This window comes from Gadus chalcogrammus, chromosome 7, assembly GCF_026213295.1.
Source record: "Gadus chalcogrammus isolate NIFS_2021 chromosome 7, NIFS_Gcha_1.0, whole genome shotgun sequence".
NCBI classification, from domain to species: Eukaryota; Metazoa; Chordata; class Actinopteri; order Gadiformes; family Gadidae; genus Gadus; species Gadus chalcogrammus.
This window is the reverse complement of record NC_079418.1, coordinates 33364968-33380076: the sequence shown is the minus strand read 5'-3', so window position 1 is coordinate 33380076 and position 15109 is coordinate 33364968. Positions and strand designations below refer to the sequence as shown.

Sequence of the window (15109 nt, the reverse complement as noted above, 5' to 3'; positions counted from 1 at the left end):
ATTACAACCAAATCTCTCTCTCTCTCTCTCTCTCTCTCTCTCTCTCTCTCTCTCTCTCTCTCTCTCTCTCTCTCTCTCTCTCTCTCTCTCTCTCTCTCTCTCTCTCTCTCTCTCTCTCTCTCTCTCTCCCTCAGCATCTCTTTTGCTCGGTGGGCGGGTTGTGAGCTGGTCTAATGAACAATACAACCGGTCTATTTTCTCTTGAGTCACGTCGGGGAAGGAGCTAACGGATGTACATGCCGTCGATCTCATTGATTTTTATTCTAAAAATAATTAATGTATTCATCGCTCTAATAGCTGCATCATGCATAGTGTTTTTCTTTTTTAAATAGCCTCAAAGCATTTCATAAAATATTATAAACATATCTTTTTGCAATAAAAATTTTCTAGTGAAAAACTTTTTTCCAGCAGCCTGAGAATGAGGTCCATTGAGTGCTGGAATGCGCTGGCCCTCGTGTTTCTGACGGGGGCCGTAGCGTTTAGGATCACCGAGTACCCTCGGACCCACCAGGAGATCACCCAGACCCCCCGGACCCACCAGGAGATCACCCAGACCGCGGTTCTTGACGCCGTCGTCCGGACCTGCCGCAACTTGGCGGAGGTTGAGGGCCGGGCCTTCAGCCTGCCGGTGAGGAACCATCTGTCCAACACGCAGCATCTTCTGCCGTCAAGTCAAACCATTTACACTGTGTGTGTGTGCGTGTGACTGCGTGTGCGTGTGTGTCTGCGTGTGTGTGTGTGTGTGTGTGTGTGTGTGTGTGTGTGTGTGTGTGTGTGTGTGTGTGTGTGTGTGTGTGTGTGTGTGTGTGTGTGTGTGTGTGTGTGTGTGTGTGTGTGTGCTTGCTCAGCCGTCGCCTCTAACGGTGGCGCGCGTGATCGGAGCGTGTGACGCGGCCGCATCAACAAAGAGTTTCCTCAAAGCCATCAGAGAGATCCAGACAACGAATAAGCGCGTGGACATAAGACACAAGTTCGATGCCGAGTTCCACTTTGACGGCGAGAAGTTCGAGGCCGGGAGGGGGCTCATCACGGACGGCCTGGATGCTATCAAGGCCAGCAACAGGCGGGGGAACTTCGTCTCAGCCCGGGAGAAACTTGGAGAAATCACCCACTCCCTGCAGGTCTCTATTTAATAAAACAATCATATCATCATTTGGCTACCTGAAGAACAATCCCATCATTCAAGTGTTCTGTCTCGTATCACAAATAGGCTTATATGGCTTATAAAGTTATTATTTTTAAAACAATATAAAATCTTATAATTTAGAACAATTATTTAAATGTCGTAGTTCAAGCAGGAATATGACCTGGGTAGATTAATCCTCAATTCTAAAAACAAATATAAAGACAATATGAAATTTAATTAGCTTATTATAGCCTAACTGTCTTCACAAATCTAATAATAAACACAATATTTTAACACGACCAATATTGAACAATTCTCAACTTAAGAACTTCGAATCAATATTCAACTTGTCAAATTTTTGAAGGCCTTCTTAAATATATGGCTTCAATGTCTCTGCCTGCAGTATACTGTTCTTCTCGTGTCCAGTAAATAGACCTATAGTTAAAGCACGGATACATATGTCAGCTTGTAAATGGTCAGCTGAATCTTGATCAGACCAGATCTGGGCGGGCGGTCTGATACCTGATCACAGAATATGATCCGATATCAGATCTGATTGATATTAAAAGGTTTCGTCTACTGAGCGGTGGTCATATATTATATAGTGTCACAAAAGGTAAATAACAGATCCCTTTTGTAGGCCTATTTAAAATATAAGAAAATAATAATTACTTTTTCTTTTTAATCTGGAGGATTTCTACAGCCACAGTAACTGGGTAGAGCTGGGAAATGTGAAACCCAACCAAAACCTCATGACAGCTGCCACCCAGATTGGAAACATAGGTGATAATCTATTATTATCAATCAATCAAACAGGTAAGTCCCTAAAGACATTTTGAATGAATAAGTCTGTGACGTTTGTTTCGTTGTGAAACTCCCTCAGATTTGAACAGGCACACCTGTCAAAAATGTGTTGGAAAGGATTGCACCAACAATATCCGAGAAGACATTATTCAAGACCAAATACTGACTTCGGGATATTTTGGCCTCCTTTCTTCATCCAAACCAGCTGGTAAAATCTCCCTTTGTCCTTAAATATATTGCATTCAATGAAGCTGTAGGAGCGAAAATGTGAGTGTAGATCTGTTAGATTAAACATTTTATCCATTTATTAGAATTAATTAGAATAATTGAGTAGCATCTAGCAGAACGGAGTTGGCAGAAATGAAATATAATATTAAGAAGTATGTTTATTTGGTGTATTATAATTATTCCATAGAAATTGGTTTTTGGTTCAGTTAAAATGAACCTTTATGTCTCCATGGTTACAGTTGCCCATGTTTGAGAAAAGGGCTCTAGATAGAAAGTGTTTTACATTTTAATAGTATTCGCTATATGTAATCTGTGACCAATAGTTTTAGAGACTAAATTACAAAATTCGTTCACTTCAACACGACACGTGGAAAACCAGGAGTGAACCCTGACTCTTAAACCCTCTGACCACCAACCTCTTGCTTACATCAGCACTTCCGTTGAATATAGACATATGTGTAGACATATATATTTAAATATATATAGACATATAATGTATATAGACAGCAGACAAATCAAACACCAACAGTAAAGCTTTTGCTGCTTTCTTATCGCGTCAGCCTCAGGTATCGAGATAGTTGGTGGAGTTGAAATGCCTTTCAAAAGCTTTGGTTTTCTGAACTAATTTAAGGTCTGGTGTGGGTCTCCCTGTTGTTATCTCCAGGTTTTTATTAAAAGTGTTCCTAGAAAATGGCATAGATAACAATTCAGAAACAGGGTGGTATTTTGTTGGTTGCAATCTGAGTCCTGACCGCTAGATGGAGCCAACTCCTACACACCGCACCTTTAAACAAACAACATGGATGGATTTAATGTGTTCTGAGCTCAGTGGAGTCAAGACTTTGGATTCGACTCGTCCTGAGTTTGTCTTTGTTGGGACAGAAGGACATTATGTTGCTCCTTTAAGATGGGTCCACTCTTCTGGAACAGGGAAGTGCAGCCATGGAGGTGTTTTCGACCAAACGAGAAACACAGAGCCGACGGGTGGGATCAATAAAGACGGGCCGACGGCCGAACACGGACACGCGCACCACACGGCTGCACGGCTTGCTACCGCCGCGACCATCGAGCTGCTAGACGACATCCGTGGGGCGGCTGGGAACACGGACTTCCTCCGGTATGCAGACTGTTCACTATTGGTTTGTTTGGCGTCAGACCAGTCACCCTCTACTCGCCCTTAAGGCCCTATCCAGGGGCTAGCCCCCACCACACCCCTCCTAGAACACACTCTAGTCAGAATGGATAAAGTAGAGATATGATAGATATATTTACAAACATTTACAGATTTTGGCATCATCTTGGCAAAAGCTCAAATGTTATTGCAATCCGATATCTTTTATTTGGGTATTCCTGTCATGTGATGTGGTGACCGTTTTGGCCGCCTGGTCTAGAAGGAACCTCACAGTGAATGCTCCTTTCTTCATGTCTCCTCTCCGCTCAGCATGCTGGGCATTTCCAAGGGGTCCAGCAGAGCTCTGTGTTTTGTGATCGACTCCACAGGAAGTATGGGCGACGACATCGCTGCTGTGAAGAGCGTCACCGCAGCGCTCGTCGACGGCAGAGTGGGAACGCCTGACGAACCATCGCTCTACCTCCTCGTTCTCTTCAGTGATCCAGGTAAGAGAGGGTCCAGGTAGGAGGTGGTCCAGGTAGGAGAGGATCCAGGTAGGAGAGGGTCCAGGTAGGAGGTGGTCCAGGTAGGAGGTGGTCCAGGTAGGAGAGGATCCAGGTAGGAGAGGGTCCAGGTAGGAGGTGGTCCGGGTAGGAGAGGGTCCGGGTAGGAGAGGGTCCGGGTAGGAGGTGGTCCGGGTAGGAGAGGGTCCGGGTAGGAGAGGGTCCGGGTAGGAGAGGGTCCGGGTAGGAGGTGGTCCAGGTAGGAGAGGGTCCGGGTAGGAGGTGGTCCGGGTAGGAGAGGGTCCGGGTAGGAGAGGGTCCGGGTAGGAGAGGGTCCGGGTAGGAGGTGGTCCGGGTAGGAGGTGGTCCAGGTAGGAGAGGGTCCGGGTAGGAGAGGGTCCGGGTAGGAGAGGGTCCAGGTAGGAGGTGGTCCGGGTAGGAGAGGGTCCGGGTAGGAGAGGGTCCGGGTAGGAGGTGGTCCGGGTAGGAGAGGGTCCGGGTAGGAGAGGGTCCGGGTAGGAGAGGGTCCAGGTAGGAGGTGGTCCAGGTAGGAGAGGGTCCGGGTAGGAGAGGGTCCGGGTAGGAGGTGGTCCGGGTAGGAGAGGATCCAGGTAGGAGAGGGTCCAGGTAGGAGAGGGTCCATGTAGGAGGTGGTCCGGGTAGGAGAGGGTCCGGGTAGGAGAGGGTCCGGGTAGGAGGTGGTCCGGGTAGGAGAGGGTCCGGGTAGGAGAGGGTCCGGGTAGGAGAGGGTCCGGGTAGGAGGTGGTCCGGGTAGGAGAGGGTCCAGGTAGGAGGTGGTCCGGGTAGGAGAGGGTCCGGGTAGGAGGTGGTCCGGGTAGGAGGTGGTCCGGGTAGGAGAGGGTCCGGGTAGGAGAGGGTCCAGGTAGGAGAGGGTCCGGGTAGGAGGTGGTCCGGGTAGGAGAGGGTCCGGGTAGGAGAGGGTCCGGGTAGGAGGTGGTCCGGGTAGGAGAGGGTCCGGGTAGGAGAGGGTCCGGGTAGGAGAGGGTCCGGGTAGGAGAGGGTCCAGGTAGGAGGTGGTCCGGGTAGGAGAGGGTCCGGGTAGGAGAGGGTCCGGGTAGGAGGTGGTCCGGGTAGGAGAGGGTCCGGGTAGGAGAGGGTCCAGGTAGGAGAGGATCCGGGTAGGAGGTGGTCCGGGTAGGAGAGGGGTCCGGGTAGGAGAGGGTCCGGGTAGGAGGTGGTCCGGGTAGGAGAGGGTCCGGGTAGGAGGTGGTCCGGGTAGGAGAGGGTCCGGGTAGGAGAGGGTCCGGGTAGGAGAGGGTCCAGGTAGGAGGTGGTCCGGGTAGGAGAGGGTCCGGGTAGGAGAGGGTCCGGGTAGGAGAGGGTCCGGGTAGGAGGTGGTCCGGGTAGGAGAGGGTCCGGGTAGGAGAGGGTCCGGGTAGGAGAGGGTCCGGGTAGGAGAGGGTCCAGGTAGGAGGTAGGAGGCTGTGGTCATTGTTCTGTGCCGTACCTCACATGTCTTTGCGTTCATCTGCACCACTTGGAAGCGGGTGTTTAAAATATAGAGGAGCACACAATCACATCAGTTCCTCTTAGTCTACTGGAGCACCCCTTCATCCTCATGGGAGAGAGAAAGAACTCGTGGATTGATCGATTGCTTGGTTGACTGATTGATTAATTGATTGCAGATACATAGTTTCATTGAACTGAGAAAAAAATGGCAATCCACTCAACGAACACAGAATCATTTACAAGCAGTTATTTAGTCTGGTTTGTTTCCATCTGACCTGTGGACAGACTTCGGTCCCCTGATGACGACCACAGACCCCAACGTCTTCAAGGCCTGGCTGAGCAACCTGACGGCGGCCGGCGGAGGAGACTACCCTGAGCTGGCCCTGTCCGGGCTGCAGGTGCGCCGGGTCTGGGTGTTCTTCCAGAGGGACTCAGATCAGCTTGCTGTTGTTCTCATTGTTGTTGGTGAAATCAGAAGCTGGACTTCACTCCCAGCTCTGCTCTCCTTTGTAGCTGGCCTTGACGGGTGCGCCCTCTGGTTCAGAGGTTTTCCTTTTCACTGATGGAATTGCAAAAGACCTTCACCTCACAGACACAGTGCTGGCACTGATGGAGCGGACCAAGACAGTGGTAGGTTGCGTCCAATACTGGTCTTATTGTACTTAAATACATTTGACTCTTCTCATCGAACTGCCGTTTGTTTTTTAGGTGAACTTTATGCTCACCGGGCCGTTCCAGTTCTCGTTCCGTCGCCGTCAGGAAGTGAGCGGGCAGAGCCAGGCCGGTCCGACTGGTCAAATGTCTTCTGCTGAAGCCCAACTCTTCACGGATCTGGCCCACGCTTCAGGAGGTCAGGCCATCCATGTGAAGAAGAGCCATCTCTCCGAGGCCATGGCCCTCGTCACAGAGACCTCCGCAGCCTCTCTGGTAACCCCATCAACCAAGTGGATCAGCTTCAAATGCTAGCTTAGCTTAAACATAAAACAACGTCTTCTGTTGTGTTCTCTTACTCTCAGGTGACCCTTCTTCAGGCCGTCAGGAGCCCAGGGAGAGATGAGACTTTCTCCTTCTCTGTGGACGAGTCTGTGGGAGACCTCACTGCTTACATCACTGGGAGAGTCCTTAAATTTACTCTCACCAGCCCTTCAGGTAACTCAATCACTGGGAGTGTCCTTAACTTTACCCTCACCAGACTCTAAGGTATCTCTATCACTGGGAGTGTCCTTAACTTTACCCTCACCAGACTCTAAGGTATCTCTATCACTGGGAGAGTCCTTAACTTTACCCTCACCAGACCCTAAGGTAACTATCACTGGGAGAGTCCTTAACTTTACCCTCACCAGACCCTAATGTATCTCTATCACTGGGAGAGTCCTTAACTTTACCCTCACCAGACCCTAAGGTATCTCTATCACTGGGAGAGTCCTTAACTTTACCCTCACCAGACCCTAAGGTAACTATCACTGGGAGAGTCCTTAACTTTACCCTCACCAGACCCTAAGGTAACTATCACTGGGAGAGTCCTTAACTTTACCCTCACCAGACACTAAGGTAACTATCACTGGGAGAGTCCTTAACTTTACCCTCACCAGACCCTAAGGTATCTCTATCACTGGGAGAGTCCTTAACTTTACCCTCACCAGACCCTAAGGTAACTATCACTGGGAGAGTCCTTAACTTTACCCTCACCAGACCCTAAGGTAACTATCACTGGGAGAGTCCTTAACTATACCCTCACCAGACCCTAAGGTAACTATCACTGGGAGAGTCCTTAACTTTACCCTCACCAGACTCTAAGGTATCTCTATCACTGGGAGAGTCCTTAACTTTACCCTCACCAGACCCTAAGGTAACTATCACTGGGAGAGTCCTTAACTTTACCCTCACCAGACCCTAAGGTATCTCTATCACTGGGAGAGTCCTTAACTTTACCCTCACCAGACCCTAAGGTAACTATCACTGGGAGTGACCTTAACTTTACCCTCACCAGACCCTAAGGTATCTCTATCACTGGGAGAGTCCTTAACTTTACCCTCACCAGACCCTAAGGTAACTATCACTGGGAGAGTCCTTAACTTTACCCTCACCAGACCCTAAGGTAACTATCACTGGGAGAGTCCTTAACTTTACCCTCACCAGACCCTAAGGTAACTATCACTGGGAGAGTCCTTAACTTTACCCTCACCAGACCCTAAGGTAACTATCACTGGGAGAGTCCTTAACTTTACCCTCACGAGACCCTAAGGTATCTCTATCACTGGGAGAGTCCTTAACTTTACCCTCACCAGACCCTAAGGTATCTCTATCACTGGGAGAGTCCTTAACTTTACCCTCACCAGACCCTAAGGTAACTATCACTGGGAGTGACCTTAACTTTACCCTCACCAGACCCTAAGGTAACTATCATTGGGAGAGTCCTTAACTTTACCCTCACCAGACCCTAAGGTATCTCTATCACTGGGAGAGTCCTTAACTTTACCCTCACCAGACCCTAAGGTATCTCTATCACTGGGAGAGTCCTTAACTTTACCCTCACCAGACCCTAAGGTAACTATCACTGGGAGAGTCCTTAACTTTACCCTCACGAGACCCTAAGGTATCTCTATCACTGGGAGAGTCCTTAACTTTACCCTCACCAGACCCTAAGGTAACTATCACTGGGAGAGTCCTTAACTTTACCCTCACCAGACCCTAAGGTAACTATCACTGGGAGAGTCCTTAACTTTACCCTCACCAGACCCTAAGGTAACTATCACTGGGAGAGTCCTTAACTTTACCCTCACCAGACCCTAAGGTATCTCTATCACTGGGAGAGTCCTTAACTTTACCCTCACCAGACCCTAAGGTAACTATCACTGGGAGAGTCCTTAACTTTACCCTCACCAGACCCTAAGGTAACTATCACTGGGAGAGTCCTTAACTTTACCCTCACCAGACCCTAAGGTAATTATCACTGGGAGAGTCCTTAACTTTACCCTCACCAGACCCTAAGGTAACTATCACTGGGAGAGTCCTTAACTTTACCCTCACCAGACCCTAAGGTAACTATCACTGGGAGAGTCCTTAACTTTACCCTCACCAGACCCTAAGGTAACTATCACTGGGAGAGTCCTTAACTTTACCCTCACCAGACCCTAAGGTAACTATCACTGGGAGAGTCCTTAACTTTACCCTCACCAGACCCTAAGGTAACTATCACTGGGAGAGTCCTTAACTTTACCCTCACCAGACCCTAAGGTAACTATCACTGGGAGAGTCCTTAACTTTACCCTCACCAGACCCTAAGGTAACTATCACTGGGAGAGTCCTTAACTTTACCCTCACCAGACCCTAAGGTAACTATCACTGGGAGAGTCCTTAACTTTACCCTCACCAGACCCTAAGGTAACTATCACTGGGAGAGTCCTTAACTTTACCCTCACCAGACCCTAAGGTAACTATCACTGGGAGAGTCCTTAACTTTACCCTCACCAGACCCTAAGGTATCTATCACTGGGAGAGTCCTTAACTTTACCCTCACCACCTTGTAGTCTCGTCCCACTGCACAACGGTGGAACTGGGTAAGTGTAAAGACTGGGCTATATTGGATAAGTGTGAAGGGCAAGTCTCAAGTCTGGGCTATATTGGATAAGTGTAAAGGGTAAGTGTAAAGTCTGTGCTGAATTGGATAAGTGTAAAGGGTAAGCGTAAAGTCTGGGCTATATTACATTTTCTTAGGAGGTAACTATAGCATTTATAAAGATGCCCTACAATGTGTAAATGGAATACGTTCTTGTAGTCGCATTTGTAGGAATGTTTTTCAGCTACCCATAATTTTGCCGTTGATCCACAACTTGCATACCCTGAACACAATGTCGACATTGTTCAATCCATGAGCAATTATTAGTCTGCACCTGGATTGAACTTTGATTATCTTTCAGTTGAATTGATCTATGATTATCTGTCAGTTGAATTGATCTGTGATATCTCTCACCTGAATTGATCTGTGATTATTTGTCACTTGAATTGATCTGTGATTATCTGTTTCAACAGGTGTGTCACAAACTATGGACTGCCCTTATAGCTCTTTAGCCACAGAGACGGTTGTGGGTAATTTCAGAACTTTGCGGATGATTCCATCAGTCGGAGTTTGGGAGATAATGCTTCTTTCAGCTGACTCTTACTCTCTGAAGATTGTAGGTAAGACAAGCCGGCTTTTACATTGCTATCTATTTGTTTTATAAATCGCATACATGTTTTCAGGTTTTATAATGGATTGAATTTATATAGCGCTTTTCGAGACACTCAAAGACGCTTTTTACAGGGAAGGGGGTACCTCACTAAACACCACCAGTTTATAAATTGTACATACATATAAATACATATCTATCTATATAGATATAAAATGAATATTCATGAATGTAATGAATCCAAAGTGTCCATCATGAACCTTAACCCTTTGAATGTCCCGACCTTCAGCTCACATGTCTTGACCTTCAGTCTCCGGTTTGATTCCCAGGTCGGAGTGGAATCGACGTCCTCTTTGACTTTGTGCAGTTCTTCCAGGGAGCTTCTGAAGGCTTTGATGTTGTAGAAAACCGTCCCGCAGCTGGTAAACCTTGAGGACATAAATATGCTGATGTATATCTTATACATCTAATATCATACACAGCATATATCCTATACAGGTGTTATCGTATATATACAGTATATATAATATACAGTGTGTTGTTATCGTGTATATATACAGTGTATATCACATACAGTATATATCATATATATACACAGTTTATATCATATACAGTATGTTGTTATCGTATAGATATAGTATATATCATATACAGTATGGTTTTATTGTATATATATAAAGTAGGGGTGTGACGAGATCTCGTGCCACGAGATCTCGCGAGATTAAACTCAACGATATAACCCGTCGCGTTAAAAATCTGTCTCGCGAGATTTGTGATTTATCCAAACTTCTATTTGTCGCCTGTGGGGGCAGTAATGCGCCTTTGCTACATCTAGCCTGCCAGAACCTAAAGAAGAAGAAGGAAAAGAAGAGGAGGAGAAGGAGGGGAAGCAGGGGAAGTATCGAAAGCAGCCATAAGCTGTGTTCGAAATCGTTCCCTATCACGGATATAGTGTACTATATAGGGTGCTCGCCATTTTGTAGTGGTGTTCGAATTCTCAGTGGTTAATTTCATGCACTACATAGTGCACTTAAAATACCCCAAATTTTAGTGTACATACGATGTAGCCTACATGTTACTCCCGTATACCACAATGCAATGCGTTCGTGTTTTTCCGGAGGAGAAGAAGAGGCTGAATAACCGTGAAAACGAATACATTTAATCAAAGTACATTTTGGGTACTTTGATTTGGTTTTGCACATAATATTGTTTGCACTTGAAAAAAGGAAAAAAAATTATTTTAATTGATCTTTTATACATTTTAGTTTTAGTTTCAATTTCATGCATGTAAAGAGTTATAATAAAACATTTCAAAATGCATGCGCGACTTTTTTAAATAAAAGTCTGTTGGTCCAGTCATATCATTTGTCATTGTAGTTTCCGTAAAATCTCGTCTCGTCTCGTTCTCGTGAATATCGTGTCTCGAGTGTATCGTCACACCCCTAATATACAGTGTTTATATGTTATCGTATATATATATACAGTATATATCATATAGACTATATATCTATATAGACTATATATATCATAGTATATATCATATAGACTATATATATATATATATCATGTACGGTATGGTGTTATCGTATATATACAGTATGTAGAATTACAGTATGTTGTTTCTGTATATATACACAGTATATATCATATACAGTGTGGTTTTATCGTATATATATATACAGTATATATCATCTACAGTATGATATTATCATATATATACAGTATATATCATATACAGTATGATATTATCGTATACAGTATAATATTATCATATATAAACAGTATGTATCATATACAGTATGATATTATCGTATATATATACAGTATATATCATATACAGTATGATATTATCGTATATATACAGTATATATCATATACATTATGATATTATCGTATATATACAGTAAATATCATATACAGTATGATATTATCGTATATATACAGTATATGTCACATACAGTATTACATTATCGTGTATATATATACAGTATATATCATATACAGTATGATATTATCGTGTGTATATATACAGTATGTATATATATATACGATTATTGTCGTATATATACAGTATGTATCACATTCAGTATGATGTTATCGTATATGTACAGTATGTATCATATACAGTATGATATTATCGTATATGTACAGTACATATCATATACAGTATGATATTATCGTATATGTACAGTATGTATCATATACAGTATGATATTATCGTATCTATACAGTATATATCATATACAGTATGATATTATCATATATATACAGTATGTATCATATACAGTATGATATTATCGTGTATATATACAGTATGTATCATATACAGTATGATATTATCGTCTATATACAGTATATATCATATACAGTATGATATTATCGTATATATACAGTATATATCATATACAGTATGACATTATCGTGTATATATACAGTATATATCATATACAGTATGATATTATCGTATATATACAGTATGTATCACAGTATGATATTGTCGTATATACACAGTATGTATCATATACAGTATGATATTGTCGTATATATACAGTATGTATCACATTCAGTATGATGTTATCGTATATGTACAGTATGTATCATACAGTATGATATTATCGTATATGTACAGTATATATCATATACAGTATGATATTATCGTATATGTACAGTATGTATCACAGTATGATATTGTCGTATATACACAGCATGTATCATATACAGTATGATATTGTCGTATATATACAGTATGTATCACATTCAGTATGATGTTATCGTATATGTACAGTATGTATCATACAGTATGATATTATCGTATATGTACAGTATATATCATATACAGTATGATATTATCGTATATGTACAGTATGTATCATATACAGTATGATATTATCGTATCTATACAGTGTATATCATATACAGTATGATATTATCATATATATACAGTATGTATCATACACAGTATGATATTATCGTATATATACAGTATATATCATATACAGTATGATATTATCGTATATATACAGTATATATCATCTACAGTATGACATTATCGTGTATATATACAGTATATATCATATACAGTATGATATTATCGTATATATACAGTATATATCATATACAGTATGATATTATCGTATATATACAGTATATATCATATACAGTATGATATTATCGTATATATACAGTATGTATCATATACAGTATGACATTATCGTGTATATATACAGTATATATCATATACAGTATGATATTATCGTATATATACAGTATATGTCATATACAGTATGACATTATCGTGTATATATACAGTATATATCATATACAGTATGATATTATCGTATATATACAGTATATATCATATACATTATTGGTTCCTTCAGGAGGGAGCCTGACACTGCTGCTGACGCTGACCTCTGACCCCGGCTGGCTGACCCCTGACCCCGGCTCGCTGACCCCTGACCCCGGCTGGCTGAGCTCCGTCAGGCTGGTGGAGGCCGCCGGCTGGGGGGGGGTGAACGGGACCCTGGAGGCTCTGGGGGGAGGAGACTTCCTGGCCCGCTTTGACTCCGCCCCCTCAGGGGGCTTTGTGGTGCTGGTGACGGGGCGGGCTGGGGGAACGGGGGGGCCGACCACCGCCTTCCAACGCCAGCTGGGGGGCCGCTTCAGAGCCTCGGGCGTTGCTATAACGGTGAGGGGGCGGGGCTATGATGGTGAAGGGGCGGGGCTATAACGGGGAGGGGGCGTGGCTATAACGGTGAGGGGGTGTGGTTGACTAGAGGGTTGACTTGTATCTGGAAGGTTGCTAGAGTTATAGTAGACATGTCCTTGAGCAAGGTATCTCGGGTGTATGAATGGGTGAATGTGTTTATGAATGGGTGAATGAATGGGTGAATGTGTTTATGAATGGGTGGATGTGTTTATGAATGGGTGAATGTTTTTATGAATGGGTGAATGTGTTTATGAATGGGTGAATGGGTGCATGAATGGGTGAATGTTTTTATGAATGGGTGCATGAATGGGTGAATGGGTGCATGAATGGGTGAATGTGTTTATGAATGTGTTTATGAATGGGTGAATGTTTTTATGAATGGGTGAATGTGTTTATGAATGGGTGAATGTGTTTATGAATGGGTGTATGAATGGGTGAATGTGTTTATGAATGGGTGAATGTGTTTATGAATGGGTGTATGAATGGGTGAATGTGTTTATGAATGGGTGAATGTGTTTATGAATGGGTGAATGTGTTTATGAATGGGTGCATGAATGGGTGAATGTTTTTATGAATGGGTGCATGAATGGGTGAATGTGAAGTGCTTTGAGTGGCCGCTGGTTAGATGAAGATAAGAGAGGTACATGAGGTGCCCCCCCCTCCCCCCAGACCTCGGTGGGCGGCGGCCTGGAGCCCGGGGGGACCCTCTCCGTCCCCTTCAGGGTGGAGTCCAGCGGGGCAGGGGGTCACTTCACCATCCAGGCCTCCAACGACCGGGGCTTCGCCTCCGCCTTCCCCAGCCTGCTGCCCCGGGACAGGACGGGCTCTGCCCGCGGCACCGGGACCCTCAGGGCGCCCCCCGGAACCCCCAGCGGGACGGCGGTCACCCTGACCCTCCGGGCCCGCGCCCCGGGGGGCAACGACACCAACCACCTGGTTCTGAGGTTTCCTGTCGTTACCAAGGTTACTAACCATTGATGAACTTGGTTTGATGGTCATGATAGGAAGGATGATTCACATATATATATATATATATATATATATATATATATAATAGTATAATAGTGATTGATACAATCAATAACACCCTCAAAGAGTGCTAAACCAAAGGTCATTCCAGACGACTGAACCAGAAGTCCTCCATGGACCGCCCGGCTCAGAGGAACCCCCAGGTGAACGCTGTCCCCCCCCCTCCCCAGGTGACGGACCACAGCCGTCCGGTGTGTCAGGTGACCAGCCTCAGGGCGGACTGCCCCTCCCAGTGCTCCCAGTGCTACCAGTGCTCCCAGTGCTCCCAGTGCTCCCAGTCCACCTGGGAGATGACGGCCAACCTGACGGACGGCGACAGCCTGGGCCGGCCGCTGCTGTCCCTCCAGCGGGGAAACGGCACGCTGACCTCCAGCCGGGGCCCCGGGGGGCCCGGGGGGGCCGTCACCCTGGTCTCCTACACCGCCTCCTGCTGCTCTCCCCACCTGGAGCTGGTGGCCACCGACGAGGCGGGCAACGTGGGGACCTGCTTCAGCAGCCGCAGGACCGCCGGGACCCCCACCCAGGGGACCCCCACCGCCGGGGGCCCCACCCCGGAGACCCCCACCCCGGAGACCCCCGCCCTGCTAACCCCCACCGCCTGGACCTCCAGCGATACGACCACCGCTGGCGCGACGGCGACCTCTGGAGCAGCGGCGGCGGCCAGAAGGCCCCGCCCTTATTACCTCTGGCAGGCGGCCATGATGGTTTGGATGGCGCTGGCTCAGCGTTGACCACTTGTTCCGCCGGTTCTGCCTGCTGGGATAGAGCCATGTGTGTGTGAAGTGTAAGGGTGGAATCGATTTAATGGTTTTGTATGTCGACTGACCATGGGATTGTCCGTTTGTGGACAGTCTTTGATAAAACAGTCTTTGATTAAACAGATGATTTTGGGTACTGGTCTGCTTGTTTTTCTTCACATTCCAATGAAAATAGTTGTTGTTGTGTTCCTGACGACGGCGC

General features: G+C 45.6%; 1 protein-coding gene across 1 annotated transcript; it reads left to right on the top strand.

The window, feature by feature from the left end:
* The first annotated feature begins 418 nt into the window (after positions 1 to 418).
* On the top strand, positions 419 to 14880 carry LOC130386172 (von Willebrand factor A domain-containing protein 7-like). Its single transcript, XM_056594946.1, has 15 exons — positions 419 to 628; positions 849 to 1121; positions 1819 to 1909; positions 2010 to 2138; positions 3089 to 3275; positions 3600 to 3775; positions 5528 to 5640; positions 5756 to 5872; positions 5951 to 6169; positions 6259 to 6391; positions 9260 to 9421; positions 9741 to 9833; positions 12792 to 13099; positions 13790 to 14083; positions 14320 to 14880. The coding sequence occupies exons 1-15, from the start codon at positions 419 to 421 to the stop codon at positions 14878 to 14880; spliced, it is 3066 nt and encodes a 1021-aa protein (XP_056450921.1).
* The last annotated feature ends 229 nt before the right edge of the window (positions 14881 to 15109 follow it).